This window comes from Coregonus lavaretus (genome assembly GCF_964263955.1).
Source record: "Coregonus lavaretus genome assembly, chromosome: 23".
Taxonomy (NCBI): domain Eukaryota; kingdom Metazoa; phylum Chordata; class Actinopteri; order Salmoniformes; family Salmonidae; genus Coregonus; species Coregonus lavaretus.
Window position 1 is genome coordinate 36,551,208 of NC_140010.1, and position 18,668 is coordinate 36,569,875.

At 45.3% G+C, this 18,668-nt stretch overlaps 1 protein-coding gene across 1 annotated transcript; it reads right to left on the reverse strand.

Annotated features, from left to right (window-relative positions):
- Positions 1-1,912: 1,912 nt before the first annotated feature.
- LOC311150616 (V-type proton ATPase subunit d 1-like) lies at positions 1,913-12,958 on the reverse strand (the record flags this gene model as incomplete). The annotated part of the gene is made up of 8 exons (XM_084188101.1): positions 1,913-2,074; positions 2,335-2,409; positions 2,821-2,997; positions 3,309-3,386; positions 8,611-8,690; positions 9,428-9,606; positions 12,010-12,181; positions 12,829-12,958. The coding sequence occupies 8 exons, from the start codon at positions 12,956-12,958 to the stop codon at positions 1,913-1,915; spliced, it is 1,053 nt and encodes a 350-aa protein (XP_084044227.1).
- Positions 12,959-18,668: the final 5,710 nt, after the last annotated feature.

Sequence of the window (18,668 nt, forward strand, 5' to 3'; positions counted from 1 at the left end):
CCCTCCTGTTCTCCACTCATTACCTGTATTAACTGCACCTGTTTGAACTCGTTACCTGTATAAAAGACACCTGTCCACACACTCAATCAAACAGACTCCAACCTCTCCACAATGGCCAAGACCAGAGAGCTGTGTAAGGACATCAGGGATAAAATTGTAGACCTGCACAAGGCTGGGATGGGCTACAGGACAATAGGCAAGCAGCTTGGTGAGAAGGCAACAACTGTTGGCGCAATTATTAGAAAATGGAAGAAGTTCAAGATGACGGTCAATCATCCTCGGTCTGGGGCTCCATGCAAGATCTCACCTCGTGGGGCATCAATGATCATGAGGAAGGTGAGGGATCAGCCCAGAACTACACGGCTGGACCTGGTCAATGACCTGAAGAGAGCTGGGACCACAGTCTCAAAGAAAACCATTAGTAACACACTACGTCGTAATGGATTAAAATCCTGCAGCACACGCAAGGTCCCCCTGCTCAAGCCAGCGCATGTCCAGGCCCGTCTGAAGTTTGCCAATGACCATCTGGATGATCCAGAGGAGGAATAGGAGAAGGTCATGTGGTCTGATGAGACAAAAATAGAGCTTTTTGGTCTAAGCTCCACTCGCCGTGTTTGGAGGAAGAAGAAGGATGAGTACAACCCCAAGAACACCATCCCAACCGTGAAGCATGGAGGTGGAAACATCATTCTTTGGGGATGCTTTTCTGCAAAGGGGACAGGACGACTGCACCGTATTGAGGGGAGGATGGATGGGGCCATGTATCGCGAGATCTTGGCCAACAACCTCCTTCCCTCAGTAAGAGCATTGAAGGTGGGTCGTGGCTGGGTCTTCCAGCATGACAATGACCCGAAACACACAGCCAGGGCAACTAAGGAGTGGCTCCGTAAGAAGCATCTCAAGGTCCTGGAGTGGCCTAGCCAGTCTTCAGACCTGAACCCAATAGAAAATCTTTGGAGGGAGCTGAAAGCCCATATTGCCCAGCGACAGCCCCGAAACCTGAAGGATCTGGAGAAGGTTTGTATGGAGGAGTGGGCCAAAATCCCTGCTGCAGTGTGTGCAAACCTGGTCAAGACCTACAGGAAATGTATGATCTCTGTAATTGCAAACAAAGGTTTCTGTAACAAATATTAAGTTCTGCTTTTCTGATGTATCAAATACTTATGTCATGCAATAAAATGCAAATTCATTACTTAAAAATCATACAATGTGATTTTCTGGATTTTTGTTTTAGATTCCGTCTCTCACAGTTGAAGTGTACCTATGATAAAAATTACAGACCTCTACATGCTTTGTAAGTAGGAAAACCTGCAAAATCGGCAGTTTATCAAATACTTGTTCTCCCCACTGTACATACACACACACAGTCAACACTGCTGTTCTATTATATACTGTATATTCCACTGTGTGACCAAGTCTCTACAGACTTTATATTTGTAAATACATTGTAAATACAGTCCATTATTACTATGCATACTACCTCTTCTATTACTTCTATTACTTGTTATTTTTGACATTGTGTTGTTGTTATTGATATTGATTAATGTACTGCATTGTTGAGGGAGCTAGCACAGAAGCATTTCACTGCACCTTCTATACCTGCTGTAAACAGTGTATTTGACAAATACAATTTAATTTGATTTGAGAAGATATTTTTTACATATTTGACATTCAATTGAATACCTGAAGTTGCACCAAAATGTCTGGATTCCATAAATTTTTCTGGCTCTCATTATACAATTGTCTATGTGTTATAATACAGTGAATATTTGATGCTTTTTGTTTATTAAAAAAGAGTTGAGTATCTGTGCAGCTGTTACATTTATCAGAACTGTATTTTTAACCTTTTATCCATTTTGACGACCGTTGCTAATACTACTACTAATACAAAAAGTGACAGTGTGTTCGTCCTTTAGAAGATGGGGATGTAGTTGTCGATCTTAGACTTCTGTCTCTGTGTGACACACTCTGCAATCCAGATGATGTTGCGAGCCTCCTGCTCCTTCAGCTTGATGTAGGAGTAGAACACGCCGAAATGGAACTGCTCCAGAAAGGCCAGAGTGTTCAGCTGAACCTGATAGAGAGAGAGAGAGAGAGAGAGAGGAGAGAAAGAGAGGAGAGAGAGAGAGAAAGGATAGAGAGAGAGAGAGAGGAGAGAGAGAGAAATGAGAGAGAGAGAGAGAGAGAGAGAGAGGAGAGAGAGAGAGAGAGAGAGAGAGAGAGAAGAGAGGAGAGAGAGAGAGAGAGAGAGAGAGAATATGTGCATACAGACCACATCCTCAGTCTGAATTTATTGTATACAGGCTGTACAATACTTAATGACATTTGTCTTACCTCCCGCTCAAAGAATCTGTCCTCCAGGGTTCTGGAGGATTCTGCCTCAGGTTCATCAAAGATGAGTTTATAGTTCTGGAGGATATAAAATCACATCAACTAATAAGACATAATAACTATAATATGACATGATATATCTATTACAACACAGTATCAGACTATCATACTCAGTGCACTGTAGTAAGCTTAAACCAGGCTGTAGTAGTCCGATTCACTGCATAAACAGGGTAGTCATACAAATCACAGCAGCACAGAGAGTATAGAAATAAAAATAATAATTCAGAAGTCCATGAAAGAAGAAATGGTCTAATTCTCGAGTCAAGTTAAACCCTGCATTATAAATCTGACTTTAATTGTACAGTAGTCCAACTGATTGGGGTTGTGTTCATTAGGCACCGAACAGAAGAACTCTGAAACAGGGAGGGACTGTCTAGCGTTGTCCTATAAGTAATGCCCAGTTTGGGTTTCCATTGCTTTCAAACTCACAGGGTAGTAGTCAGCCACAGCTTTGACCTGCTCGTAGTCCTCTGCCCTGGCCAAGAGACGGAGCCCCTCAGGGTACAGTCTCCCACAGGAGGGGTACAGGGCGCTCCTCTCCCCCCCACTCAGGTCTGTCCCGAACGAGTTCACTGTGATGATGAACGCACGCCGGTCGGCCTCAAACTGCAACACACACACAGGAAGTAAACCACAAATACCTGCACAGGGGTAACACATAGAAGCTTACTGGCAAACACACACACACATACACACATTTAAAAGACAGACGGAGAGAGAGAAAAAGAGACAGATAAAAGTCACATATAAAGGTAAAAAACAAATAGAGTACAGATACACAGAGAGTGTATCACATGCAGTATAAGTTTACAGTACACATACACTCTAAAACCACACACAGACACACACAATAAAAATACTCATTCAAACTGTAACTGGTAATATCTCAGGTAAGATGAAAGAATGGTTTACAATACCTCCAGGATAGGACACATGATGTTCTTTGTGGCTCCTCCACTCTCCTGACAGAATTTATAGAATGCCTCCAAATAAGCCTGTTTAAAATTAAAAGACACTTTCAGATCTAACCCATTGAAACTAACTTTTCTGTTTCTTTTATTCACTTTTCTCAATTATAATGGTAAGTGATAAACATAATCACAGTCATGAAAATAAGTTGAATCGCAAGAGTTAATTCAACTCCCATGGAGTCAAATGTAACACTATTTTGTGGTTTATATGGTCCCACCCCCATTTTGTGTTAAAACAACTCTGGTAATGGTATTGATATTTTTGGAGTTAAAGGTGCTACACATATAATCTCAGAATTTCTCTCCTATGTGGAAGGTAGGTGAATTGCAACAGCAATAGGTTACATTCAAAACAAATCTCCCCTTCTCCGCAGTCTCTGGCAACTGTAGCTCAGTTGGTAGAGCATGACGCTTGCAACGCCAGGGTTTTGGGTTCGTTTCCCACAGGGGGCCAGTATGAAAATGTATGCACTCACTAACTGTAAGTCACTCTGGATAAGAGCTAAATGACTCGCGCTTGAGCCTTTTACTTTTGGCCCACCAGCTTCAAATAGCTGTACAATTGTGTTATTTAAAAGATACAGTATTTCACAGAGATTTAGATTGTACAATGATTCCCTACACTATTCAGTGCTTGTTTTCTCACATAAACTGAAATTGTAGAATTTTAGCAACCAAGAAATTACAGAGTGATTTCTACATTGGCCATTTGACCCGATTTCCACTAGATAACACAGCCAGAAAGTTAAAACTGCTTTTCCATTTTGACAACAGATGCCGCTCAAGCGGGATAAATCAATAGGCGAATATCACAGCCAATCATAACACTAGCGGAAAATACTCATTCCTAGCTCTGTATAAAGGTTAAGATTCTGTCTATTAGACCACTCCAAAAAAGTTTTTATATTCTATTCTTTTACTTTTGTTTTCTTTTTTAAATGTATTGATAGTAATGGCTTTCTCAGGTCTCACAGACACTTTCACTGTGATGTCATGACCTTAGAAAGAATTGGGACCCTGATGTCATAAGCCACTGATTATGACATCAACACAAATAAATTGGAATACTGAGCTCTCTCATTACAGTTGGCTAGGACAGCCTGGCTAGGACAGCCAGCAACCATCTACCCTGGTAGAGGAAAAGCATACTCTGGACCAACCCTCTCCACAGGACAACAAGACTCAGACTCCAGACCAACCATCTACTCAGACTCTGGACCAAGAACATCTACAGGTTCCTGTCGTTTTGATCTCCATGGAGGAAGTGGTTCTGCTGGCAGATGAGATCCCGGCCTTGTTTGAGGAAACAGCTCCAGTTGTGGGTGTAATCCAGACCTCCCTCGAACAACAAGCTCCCCTGCTAGACCAACCATCTTCACAGTACAACCAAACTCTGGAACAACCAAAGGTTACTGGCAGATGGAATCCCAGCCTCCTTGGAACCAACAGTTCCAGTGGATTACATTTGGACCTCCTTGCTCCCTGCTCCACTGGTGGACAACCCTCTGACCTCCTTGGACAATGGTACCAAGAAGGATGACCAACAGACCTCCCAGCAACAAGAGTATCGAACCTCCTGCAGGCATGATGGTGACATTTCAACCTGTGTGAAACCAACAGATGATATCTGGTCCCTCCTAGAAGGAGGTGCTCAACTGGTCAATGACCCTGTGATCTCCATGGACCAAAATGGTTCCCAGGCTAACGGAAGCCGCACCTCCCTAAATTACTATTTTACCTAAGATTAAAGTTGGCCCTTCCTGGAGCAAAATACTACGATATACAGACCTCACTTGGGAAAGGTCCTCTACCCAGGGCCCATGTTCCAATGTACTCATTTACAACTGCTACATCCATCAACAGTACATTGACCACCTCAATTTGAACCTCCCCAATGGTATGTATGCATTCAAATATCATACAATATACATGTACATACTGTAAATACATTGTGTTCATTCTACACTCTTCAAGCATCGCTCTGGATAAGAGCGTCTGCTAAATGACTAAAATGTAAATGTATTGTATCAGTCAACAGTACCATTTCAGTTGGTTTGTTGATGTTTATTCCAGACCAATCATCCTCCACCACCCTCCATAATTCCAACTGTAGAACCATGGTGGCAGCAGGACCATGTTCTACGAACATCCACTCCCAGCTTCTATGCCAGGAACAAAGGTGATTCATATTTTCAATAATAGTGGGAGCAAGTAACGTAAGTGCTTGGAGTTGAGCGAATTCTGTTTTTCTCATTCTGTTAGCTAGAATAATTCAGTCTGGTTATTTCTGAGCAATAAGGCTTGAGAATGTTCCCTTTTGTTACAGATGTCAGGAGTACTAAGCCTGACCCACCACTAAGCCTGACCCATCCCTGCTGGCTCCTCTGAGCCCAATGGCTCTGCCCTTCTCTGCGCTGGTTGAGGGTCCGTCTTCAACTCTCTTTCCAAGTAGATATGTGGACATCATGGCTGGTTCCACCACCACCAAGCCTGACCCATCCCTGCTGGCTCCTCTGAGCCCAATAGCTGTGCCCTTCTCTGGGCTGGTTTAGGGTCCATCTTCACCTCTTCTTCCCATGGAACATTCTCCATGCCAGAGGAACAGTGGGCCAGTGGCAGGGCTTCCCACCACAACACCCCAGACTAGCAGACAGCCTCAAGGCTGGCTCAGTTGGGTCTTCAGAAAAAGGAGGTAAGGAACCATTTCTTACTATTCAACACAGACACACAAGATTCATCTTCTTTATATTACACAAACATTTTTATCTCCTGATTGATGGTTAGATCCTTACTCCTATTGTCCTCTCCCTCCGATTGTCTGGGACAAAGCTCTCAACAAATGGGTCGACAAAAATGCCCCTTTGGAGCAGGTATTTCATTGATTTAATGTTAAGCATTACATCACACCCAGTTGTGGGTGTTTTCTAATGTTTTGTTGTTTTTCTTTTACTCTCCAGAGCAAACCTGTGTGTCACGCCCTGGCTCTGGGGACACTTGTATGTTGAGCCAGGGTGTGAGTTTCATTTGTTTCTAGTAGTTGTATTTCTAGGTTGGCCAGAGTGGTTCCCAATCAGAGGCAACGAGTGTCAGCTGTTGCTGGTTGTCTCTGATTGGGAACCATATTTAGACAGGCTGTTTTCCCACAGTGGTTGTGGGATCTTGTGCTTTTTGGTTTGTACCGTAGGACTGCACGTATCGTTTGTTGTTTTGTTCGGGTAATCACAAATAAAGAGTATGTTTGCTTTCAACGCTGCGCCTTGGTCTACTCCGTTCAACGATTGTGACAGAAGATCCCACCAGAACTGGACCAAGCAGCGGGTCCAGGAGCCATCACCAGGGAAATCTCTGGCGGATATCCAGCGCCTCCTTGACTGGGTCAAGCCGGGTGAGCAAGAGAGGGGCTTGACGTGGAAGCAGAAGGGCGAAAGGCTGGCGAAAAGTATGGAGACCTGGTCCACGGGTAGGAGAGAAGCCCAGACATTTTTTAGGGGGGGGCTAACGCCGTGGACGACGGGGCAGCAGGAGACCGCGATAGAGCGGCCCAGCGGGTTGGCAGAGGAGGCCGCCAGGTTACGGGGGCCACTGGTCAAAGAGGGGAAGGAAGGTGTAGAGGCACGGCGAGAGGTACTGGGGTGTGTTACCAGTCCGGTCCGGCCCGTTCCAGATCCCTGCGTAGGGCCAGTGGTGTGTGTCCCCAGTACGGTCCGGTCTGTTCCTGCTCCCCGCACCAAGCCAATGGTGCGCGTCGCCAGCCCGGCCCGTCCTGTTCCTGCTCCCCGCACCAAGCCAATGGTGCGCGTCGCCAGCCCGGCCCGTCCTGTTCCTGCTCCCCGCACCAAGCCAATGGTGCGCGTCGCCAGCCCGGTCCGTCCTGTTCCTGCTCCCCGCACCAAGCCTATGGTGCGCGTCGCCAGCCCGGTCCGGCCTGTTCCTGCTTCCTGCACCAGGCCAATGGTGCGCGTCGCCAGCCCGGTCCGGCCCGCTCCTGCTCCCCGCACCAAGCCAATGGTGTGCGTCGCCAGCCCGGTCCGGCCCGCTCCTGCTCCCCGCACCAAGCCAATGGTGCGCGTCGCCAGCCCGGTCCGGCCCGCTCCTGCTCCCCGCACCAAGCCTATGGTGCGCGTCGCCAGCCCGGTCCGGCCTGTTCCTGCTTCCTGCACCAGGCCAATGGTGCGCGTCGCCAGCCCGGTCCGGCCCGCTCCTGCTCCCCGCACCAAGCCAATGGTGTGCGTCGCCAGCCCGGTCCGGCCCGCTCCTGCTCCCCGCACCAAGCCAATGGTGCGCGTCGCCAGCCCGGTCCGGCCCGCTCCTGCTCCCCGCACCAAGCCAATGGTGCGCGTCGCCAGCCCGGTCCGGCCCGCTCCTGCTCCCCACACCAAGCCAGTGGTGTGCGTCGTCAGTCCGGCACGGCCCATGCCTGTTCCCCACACCAAGCCAGTGGTGTGCGTCGTCAGTCCGGCACGGCCCGTGCCTGTTCCACTGGTGCCTGGTCCGGCACCGGTCAGATGCTTCACGCCGGAGCTAGAGCAATCCGCTCCACCAGTGTGCAGTCCAGCTCCGGCCAGCAGGGCCAGACCGGACCAGGGGTACTTTGGGGGGTTGGAGAGGGAGTGGGGATCAGGCCCGGAGCCGGATCCGCCGCCAAGGCGGAGTGCCCACCCGGTCCCTCCCCTGTGGTATTTAGTTGGCGCGGTCGGAGTCCGTGCCTTTAGGGGGGGGGTACTGTCACGCCCTGGCTCTGGGGACACTTGTATGTTGAGCCAGGGTGTGAGTTTCATTTGTTTCTAGTAGTTGTATTTCTAGGTTGGCCAGAGTGGTTCCCAATCAGAGGCAACAAGTGTCAGCTGTTGCTGGTTGTCTCTGATTGGGAACCATATTTAGACAGGCTGTTTTCCCACAGTGGTTGTGGGATCTTGTGCTTTTTGGTTTGTACCGTAGGACTGCACGTATCGTTTGTTGTTTTGTTCGGGTAATCACAAATAAAGAGTATGTTTGCTTTCAACGCTGCGCCTTGGTCTACTCCGTTCAACGATCGTGACACTGTGCCACCACCTCCCACCATGGCCATGATGAAGCCTGGTTGGCTAGGAGACTACAGGGGCTACTGATCCACTAGTCTCTATCAACAGCAGTATGTCTTACATTACATTTGGAGACCAGATGTATTCCATGCCTGTGTATGGTAGTGCTCAAAGTGTGAGGTAATGCAGAGATGATTTTACATTCAATTGATTTGATGCCACATCACCTTGTACAGTTTGTTTCTCATGATCTCAGCACCCATCTCATCCAGGTTGGCCTCAGACACAGCATCCTGGAAGAACGGAGCTGAAAAGACAAAGTAGCACACATAGCAACTATTTTTCAAAGAGTGTATCTAGAACCTAAAACGGTTCTCCGGCTGTCCACATAGGATAACCCTTTGTATAACCCTTTTTGTTACTAGGTTGAACCCTTTTGGTTCCAGGTAGAACCTTTTTGTGTTCCATGTAGAACCCTTTCCACAGAGGGTTCTACATGGAACCCAAAAGGGACAGCCACAGAACCCTTTTGGAACCCTTTTTTCTGAGAGTGAATGGAATGGGAATAAACCCAGACTCAGAACACTGACACATCCATAAACCTTCATAGCAATAGCCACAGTTGATACTAGTGAGCAGCAGGAGGCAATGTTACGCCATCCTCTGAGTTATTGTATACTCTCTTCAGTACAAGGCTACTCAGTTCTAAATAGTGCAAGCATGCTGCCTTTTAATGCACTGCTTACGGTACGATCTAGAAAACTAGGTGCGTGGATATTCTGGTCAATAAATGACTTAAAGCTTATTAATAATGAAGCCTAATGATAATAATCCAAAAACAAGGAAAGAGCTTGCTATATTCTGTCAACATAATATTCATGAAGCATGTTTTGGATTTCATATTCATATTACACTAGATATTCAAAGAAGGTTTTCATAGATATTTACATTATAGATATTCAATCCAATATTTATTAGTAGGTCCCACTGGCACAGATGCCCACTGATGCCCACAGAATATGCCCACTGTAGTCTAGTGATTACCCAGAGGTGTGTCCACCAGGATGGCACAGTAGAGCTCAGCAGGGGTGCGGGCAATGCCAACCGCTGCCATCTGGTCAAACATTCCCAGTGGATGGCACCGTGGCAGAAGCTCTGCCACGTCCCTCTGCTTCAGGGCACCGGTGATCAACAGCACCACGTTGTCAATCATGTAACTGTAGCTGCAACATGGAAGAGATAAGGACAGACAGGGGAGAGAATGTGGACCTAGTTCCATTTCATTTCAAATGATTCCTTCCTTTTCCTCCTTTCGTAATTCCTTCCATCCTTCCGTAATTCCCCGATTTTAACCATTGATCTGCTAAGTTTTGATGGGTGGACGTGATATGATGGAAATATTGCCTTCACTTATCCAATCACATACAGATCAGTGATGACCTCAATGAAGGGAAAAGGTAAGGATACATTTGAGAAACATTCAAACATTGCTACAGTACTGTTCGAATATCCTCATACCGACTACTAAGCTTTAAAGTCGCACTCCAGTCCACTTTTCACCTTATTTATCACCTGATTTACTTAAAGGTCCAATGCAGCCGTTTTTATCTCAATATCAAATAATTACTGGGTAACAATTAAGTACCTTACTGTGATTGTTTTCGATTAAAATGGTAATAAAAAAATAAAAATAGCTTCTTAGAAAATAGCAATTTCTCAAGCAAGAATTTTGCTAGGACTGTCTGGGAGTGGGGAGGAGAAAACTGAAACTAGCTGTTATTGCTAGAGAGGATTGGAACTCTCCTTCTTATTGGTCTATTAACTAATTTACCGCCTGGTGATGTCACCAGGCCGGCTAAAACTCCATCCCACCAAAGCAGGCTGAAATTTCAAGCGGTCTCTTCTCCTTTGCCTCCAGAACAGCCTGAATTCTTCGGGGCATTCTACAAGGTGTCAGAAACGTTCATTCATACTGCAAACAGCCCGTTCCATCTCATGGACCAACATCCCTGTGGAATGTTTCTGACACCTTGTAGAATGCCCCAAAGAATTCAGGCTGCGCAGGCCACTCAAGTAAACTGAACTCGCTGTCATGTTCCAGGCAATGTTTTTCCAGAAACATCAGAAAAAAGGCTGCTAGATTTAGAAAACTGGAGCGGCTTCTTCTTGTTTTTAGCTGATAGGAGTGGAACCCGGTGTTGTCGTCTGTTGCAATAGCCCATCCTTGACAAGGATCGACGAGTTGTGTGTTCCGAGATGCCATTCTGCACACCACTGTTGTACTGCTCCATTATTTGTCTGTTTGTGGCCTTCCTGTTAGCTTGTACGGTTCTTGCCATTCTCCTTTGACTGCTCTCATCAATGAGCTGTTTTCGCCCACAGGACTGCCGCTGACTGGATGTTTTTTGTTTGTCGCACCATTCTCGGTAAAGCCTAGACACTGTCATGTGAGAAAAGCCCAAGGGGGCGGTGGTTTCTGAGATACTGGATCTGGCGCGCCTGGCACCGAGAATACAATGCTCAAAGTCGCTTAGGTCACTCGTTTTGCTCATTCTAACGTTCAATCGAACAGTAACTGAATGCCTGAATGCCTGTATGCTTTATATAGCAAGCCAATGCTAGGTGACTCACTGTCTGTAGAAGCGATCCATTATGCTGAAATATGAGGTGATACCGGCGGAAGAATGGCAGTATGTCACAGTATGTGTATGCATTCAAATTGCCATCAATAAAATGCAATTGTGTTCTCTGTCCGTAGCTTATACCTGCCCATACCATAACCCCACCGCCAACATGGGGCACTCTGTTCACAACGGTGACATCAGCAAACTGCTCACCCACACAACGCCATACATGTGGTCTGCGGTTGTGAGGCCGGTTGGACATACTGACAAATTCTCTTAGGGATGTAGCTCAGTTGGTAGAGCATGGTGTTTGCAACACCAGGGTTGTGGGTTCGATTCCCACGGGGGGCCAGTATGAACAATTAAAAAAATTAAATAATGTATGCACTCACTAACTGTAAGTCGCTCTGGATAAGAGCGTCTGCTAAATGACTAAAATGTAAAATTATCTTGGGAAAGGAGAAATGCTCACTAACAAGGATGTAAACAAATTTGTGCAGGAAATTTGAGAGAAATACGTTTTTTGTGCGTCTGGTAAATTTCTGGGATCTTTTATTTCAGCTCATGAAACATTGGACCAACACTTTACATGTATCACCAGAAAATATTCAGTGACGGCCAAATAGATTGCAGGAAGAGGAAGGAGAGGAGGAAAAGGGGGGAAAAGGGGGAAAAAGGTCCCCTGTAGCTCAGTTGGTAGAGCATTTGCACTTGCAACGCCAGGGTTGTGGGTTCAATTCCCACAGGGGGCCAGTATGAACTTGGTGTGATGAAGTATTGAACAAGTAAAAAATGTGACCCCTAGTAATACTTAATGTGAGACATGTACAAATGCTATGTGTTTCGTATATTTCAGATTTGTAAAAATGTGTAGTACATTTGGGGCTAAAAGGTTACTGGCATACAAGGAAGGTACTTAGTCAAGGAAGGTGTAGAGATGCCGGCAGACAGAGATAGACAGACAGATAGCAAGACAGAAGTGATTTATTGGAACACTCCTACGTGATGTAGTCGAGGAAGGTGGAGAGGGGCAGTAGGGAGTGAGCGCGTAGGCAGCGGAACTCAGTCAGAATGTTTTCCTTCAGTCTGTGGTCGACGAGAGACACGGTCAGGTCCTCATTCCCAGCGGTCAGGATGCTGCCATAGTCTGTACTCTGCAGATGCAGCTTCATGTCTACATTGAGATATTATTAAAAGACACAGGTCATATGTGGACAGGAGATTGAACCATTGATTCCATGAGGGTGCTTTGTGGTGCTGGCCACTCCAATAACAAACTGAGCACCCCAAGTATAGCAATATTCATTATAGCACCCCCCCCCCTAAATATTTCAAGACACATTTAGAAACGATGTAATTTTATTTGTATGTAAAACTGTGAAAGGATGTTTTATGTCTTTCATAAGTCACATTGGCTTTTGTTTGTTCAAATCTGTAATTCCAGTCAATTCCAGTTAACCTTTAAAGTTATGGGTTGTCTGAAAGGCATCATCACTCTATTTTGAAGCCTATAATTAACCCGTCAAACTGCCCATAACTCGCTTCCATTGTGTGGGGCGGATGATGATGACTAACGAGGAGAAACACACACATGCACCCATGTACACACACACCCACGCACACACACAATTCTACCACAGTTTAGGCCGGGATTCAAGCAAACCGCAATGTGAAAACATCGCATTGCACTTGACTTACTCAATATATGGATATCTGTGTAATTGCAAACTATACCTAAAACCAAACACTGCAACTGACACAGTGGGTTATAGAACATAATTGGTAAACAAAACTTTCCACGATACAAAGACCTCAGCTTACCCTCTAGTGTGTCACATTGGGCCAGGTTGTGGTAGTCGGACCGAGTCAGTATCCCAGCCTTCAGTCCTCGTACCAGCCCCTCCAAGTACCCATGGTCCACATTGAAGCTAAGCTCTGGATACAGCGACATTCTTCAAAACGACAAGTTAGTTAATAGGCCCTCTCTTCTTATTCTACCCACAGCTTTGGCTCTGTCTGTCTTCCAACTTCCCTCTTTTCTGTCAATGACTAATGCTCACACAATCTTTCCCTTCCTATTTGACACTTGTAAGAATTTCCATGGCTTTTGACTATTTACATATATGCTATATCCAGTATCTGGGCATTCTGTCTGACTCAAATCATTGGACTAATTGTAATCCGGAGAATCTGTTTTTCTACCGTAAAAATAAGGTAGTGTATTTGCAAATGTTCATGCAGGTTAACTTTAGCTGCAGAAAAATGTGAGCAAGATAAGAGGGACATTTTTAAAGAGGCTTTACAGAAATATTGCTTCTGAGAAATGTTGCCCAAAAGGGATCCCCTAAATGGATAGAAATCTTGCGCATAAATTACCTCATTGGACAGAAAGGGCCATACCTCCCAACACCCATGAGTAATAGCATATTGTTTGCCTAAAACTAAGGATGCGTGTGGTTTGCAATAACAGAAAACAGAACAACAAAAAACGTCCACAGTGCTGAAGTTTAAAAAAAAACAGTGGCCCATGTCAACTCTGGGGTTGATCAAGGGGAAAACACTGTTTTCACCACCAGACAGCCGATTAGCACTCATACAATGTTCTCTGACTGCTAAACAACAGCAGAAAGGAGAAACAAGAACATTATTCATCTTCTTTATAAGGTCCTCAAGATTCATAAACCTTTCCCGTAAATCATGCATGGATGTCATTGTCAATGGGAAAAAAATTTGCCAAAATGCCAGCCACACACATAGATCCGCAGGGTTCTCTAGTTAGCATTCGTCCTGAATAATGATAATAATAATAATATGCCATTTAGCAGACGCTTTAATCCAAAGCGACTTACAGTCATGCGTGCATACATTTTTGTGTATGGGTGGTCCCGGGGATCGAACCCACTACCTTGGCGTTACAAGCGCCGTGCTCTACCAGCTGAGCTGAGCTCCTGAGGGACCAGATTACACATTTTGACACAAATCTTGAGTAAATAAATCTTAAAGTTAATGTAATGGGGGGGGGGGAATTAGAGTTATGGTGTGGAGCCTGTGGTCTCTGTCCCATTGGTGAACGAAGCCTCGGAGAGGGATGTGTGACTAATAGAATGAAAGCGTATCCAAATGTGCGTCAGCCCAGCTTGAACAAAAAGGGGAATCAGGTGCTCAACTGAGGGACTTAATAATGTGTGACTGTGTGTAACTGTGTGTGTCTCATGCCTATCAGACAACACTTTGCTGATTTTCCACTGAAGTAAGGTGTGTGTGAGTGCGTGTGTGTGTGTGTGAAGGCCTGATGGAAATTTCATAAACAATAGGGGAACATCTTGGGTCTGTACTTGCGAACACAAGTCTCAAAATACGCCTCAGCCAATTAAAATGGTCAACGTTGTTGCACGTGATAATACGCTACATGTTAGCTTTACAATTTACATACATTTAAAAACATTAACATGTAGTGTGTGTGTGTGTGCATCTATCAGTTACACATACATGTCAGTACATACACACAACAAGTAGGTCACACGGGGAGAGGCATTGTGCCGTGAGGTGTTGCTTTATTTGTAAAAAAAAAAAGGTTTGCTGTTCACTTGCGCTATATAAGATGGAAGGGAGCGCCATGCACTCATGGCTCTGTATAATACTGTAGGTTTCCTTGAATTTGTTCTTGACCTGGGACTGTGAAAAGACCCCTGGTGGCATGTCTGGTGGGGTAAGTGTGTGTGTCAGTGCTGTGTGTAAATTGACTATGTAAACAATTTGGAATTTCCAACACAAGTTTCTTACAAAAACAAGAAGTGACGCAGTCAGTTTTTCCTCAATTCTTAGCCAAGAGAGACTGGCGTGCATAGTATTAATATTAGCCCTCTGATTATAATGAAGAGCAAGATGTACCGCTCTGTTCTGGGCCAGCTGCAGCTTTACTAGGTCTTTCTTTGCAGCACTTGACCATATGACTGGACAATAATCAAGATAAGATAAAACTACAGCCGGAAGGACTTGCTTTGTTGAGTGTGGTGTCAAAAAAGCAGAGCATCTCTTTATTATGGACAGACCTCTCCCCATCTTTACAACCATTGCATCTAAATGGTTTGACCATGACAGTTTACAATGTAAGGTAACACCAAGTAATTTAGTCTCCTCAACTTGTTCAACAGCCACACCATTCATTAGCAGATTCAGCTGAGGTCTAGAATTTAGGGAATGATTTGTACCAAATACAATGCTCTTAGTTTTAGAGATGTTCAGGACCAGTTTATTACTGGACACCCATTCCAAAACAGACTGCAACTCTTTGTTAAGGGTTTCATTGACTTCATTAGCTGTGGTTGCTGATGTGCATATGTTTGAATCATCAGCATACACAGACACACATGCTTTGTTTAATGCCAGTGGCAGGTCATTGGTAAAAAAAAACTAGAAAAGAGTAGAGGGCCTAGAAAGCTGCCCTGCAGTACACCACACTTTTGTTTGACATTAGAGAAGCTTCCATAAAGAAAACCCTCTGAGTTCTATTAGATGGATAGCTCTGAATCCACGATATGGCAGAAGTTGAAAAGCCATAACACATATGTTTTCTCAACAACAGGTTATGGTCAATAATATCAAAGGCTGCACTGAAATCTAACAGTACAGCTCCCACAATCTTCTTATTATAAATGGTTTTCAAACCAATCATTAGTCATTTGTGTCAGTGCAGTACATGTTGAGTGCCCTTCTCTATAAGCATGCTGAAAGTCTATTGTTAATTTGTTTACAGAGAAATAGCATTGTATTTGGTCAAACACAATTTTTGCCAACAGTTTGCTAAGAGCTGGCAGCAAGCTGAAAGGGTTGCTGTTAGAACCAGTAAATGCCGCTTTACCACTCTTGGGTAGCGGAATGACTTTGGCTTCCCTCCGGGCCTGAGGACAAAGACTTTCCTCTAGGCTCTGACAGATAGGAGTGGCTATAGTCAGCTACCATCCTCAGTAGCTTTCCATCTAAGTTGTCAATGCCAGGTTTGTCATTATTGATCGATAACAATATTTTTCTCCACCTCTCCCACACTAACTTAACAAAATTCAAACTTGCAATGCTTTTCTTTCATTATTTGTTTTTTTATGCATGAGTACAATGGCTCACTGTTCGTTGTTGGCACTTCCTGCCTAAGTTTACCCACTTTGCCAATTAAGTAATCATCAAATGTTTTTGTGATGAATAAGTCGATGAAAGATGGAGATTTCATTTAAAGTACTCCAAAGTTTTTTTTCCATCATTCTTTATATCATTGGTCTTGGCTTCATAATACAGTTTCTTCTTCTTTGTGTTGAGTTTAGTCAAATAATTTCTCAATTTGCAGTATGTCAGCCAGTCAGATGTGCAGCCAGACTTATTAGCCACTCCTTTTGCCCCATCTCTTTCAACCAGACAGTTTTTCAATTACTCATCAGTACATGGAGCCTTAACAGTTCTAACAGTCAGTTTCTTAACAGGTGCATGTTTATCAATAATTGGAAGAAGCAATTTAATAAATTCATAGTGCAGCATCTGGATGTTCCTTATTAATCACACCAGACCAACAAATATTTTTAACATCATCCACATAAGAGTCACAGCAAAATATTTTGTATGATCTCTTATACACAATTTTAGGCCCAGCTTTTGGAACTTTGGTTTTCCTGGATATATTGTGATCACTGCATCCAATGGGTATGGATACAGCTTTAGAACAAAGTCCTGCAGTATTAGTACAAATGTGATCAGTACATGTGGATGATCTTGTTCCTGTATTGTTTGTAAACACCCTGGTAGGTTGATTAATAACCTGAACCAGATTATAGGCACTGGTTATAGTGAGAAGCTTCCTCTTGAGTGGACAGCGTGATGAAAACCAGTCAATATTCAGGTCCCCAAGAAAGTAGACCTCCCTGTTTACATCACATACACTATAAAGCCTTTGACACATATGATTTAGATACTGACTGTTAGCACTTGGTGTCCTATAGCAACACCCCAAAATAAAAGGCTTCAGATGTGCCAGATGTGCCAGGTGTACCTGCAACACTTCAATAACACTTGACATAAGATCTTCTCTAAGCATTACAGGGATATTAATAAGCATTGCTGTCTCTTCTTGTCACGGATTCTGCCGAGACTGCCCTTTCTTCTGGTTCGGGCAGGCTTCGGCGTTCGTCGTCACCGGACTACTAGCTGCTGCCGGTCTATGTTTTATGTTTCTATGTTCATCTGGTTGTTGTCTAGTGTTGCACACCTGTTTCCCATTATGGTATTATGTCCTTCCCTATTTAACCTGTTCGCTCCCACTGTGTGTTGTGCGTGTTTGTTACTTGTTTCGAGTGTTGTTTGTGAGCGGGTTTGCTCCTCCCTGTGTTGGAGGTTTTGCTTGTTTCTTTACTTACAGTAAAGTAGATTTTCATTTCATTCTGTGTCCTGCGCTTGACTCTGGCCTACCGCATTCCACAGACATTCATGACAGAAACATGCACCTCTATGGAGTCAGCAGGAACAGCCGGATTAACCGAGACGATGGAGGAACGAGTCCAACGTCAAGAGATGATGATTCAGACTCTCGGTGTCACCATGGAACGAGTGTTCCAGACGATGGAACGATGGGAGAGAGGTGGTATCCCGTCACCATCTCCAACCACTCAACCACCTACAACACTGGTCACCACTCCGCCACCTGGGTCCAATGGAATTCGGCTCTCGCTCCCGAGGGCATATGACGGTACACCTGCCGGGGATAGGAGAGCGTGTCTGCCCTCATCTCCTGTCTATCGGGGAAGGCGCTTGAATGGGCCAACGCAGAGTGGGGAGGAATAGACTCGAGAACTGTCCGCTACAAGGATTTCACCCGCCGCTTCCGGGCGGTATTCGATCATCCACCAGAGGGGAGAGCGGTGGGTGAACGTCTGTTCCACCTATGACAGGAGATGAGGAGCGCGCAGGAGTTTGCGCTGGCGTTTAGAACTTTAGCAGCCAGCGCGGGATGGAATGAGAGGGCCCTGATCGACCATTATCGTTGCAGCTTAAGGGTGGACGTCCGTCGGGAGCTGGCCTGCAGGGACACCAATCTCAACCTGGATCACCTGGTGGACATGTCCATCAGGTTGTACCCCCATGGAGCTCGGAGGTGCTGCGGTTAGGGAGACGGGGAGAGGGGGAGAGGGACCGTCCCCTGCACCAACTGTGGCCGCAGAGGACACACTGCTGGTCGGTGCTGGGGAGGGTCCTCAGGAGGTCGAGGCAGCAGGCAGAGCACTGGTCGACCGTCTCAGGTGAGTAGGCACCCGACTCACCCAGAGCCCCATGTTGCTAATCTGTTTATTTATATTGTTTTTCCAGAGTTTTCCCCCCATTCCCAGCATGAGGCGCTAGTAGATTCAGGCACGGCTGGGATTTATATTGATCGCCAGTATGCTCGTAGTTTAGGGATCCCTACTGTGTCCGTTGATGAACCTTTCCCTGTGCATGCATTAGATAGTCGCCCGTTAGGGTCAGGTATAATCAGGGAGGTCACCGCTCCACTTCTGATGAGGACGCAGGGGGGTCATGAGGAGAGGATTAGCCTCTATCTGATTGATTCTCCTGCGTATCCTGTGGTGTTGGGACTTCCCTGGTTAACCATTCATGACCCCACGATATCATGGCAACAGAGGGCT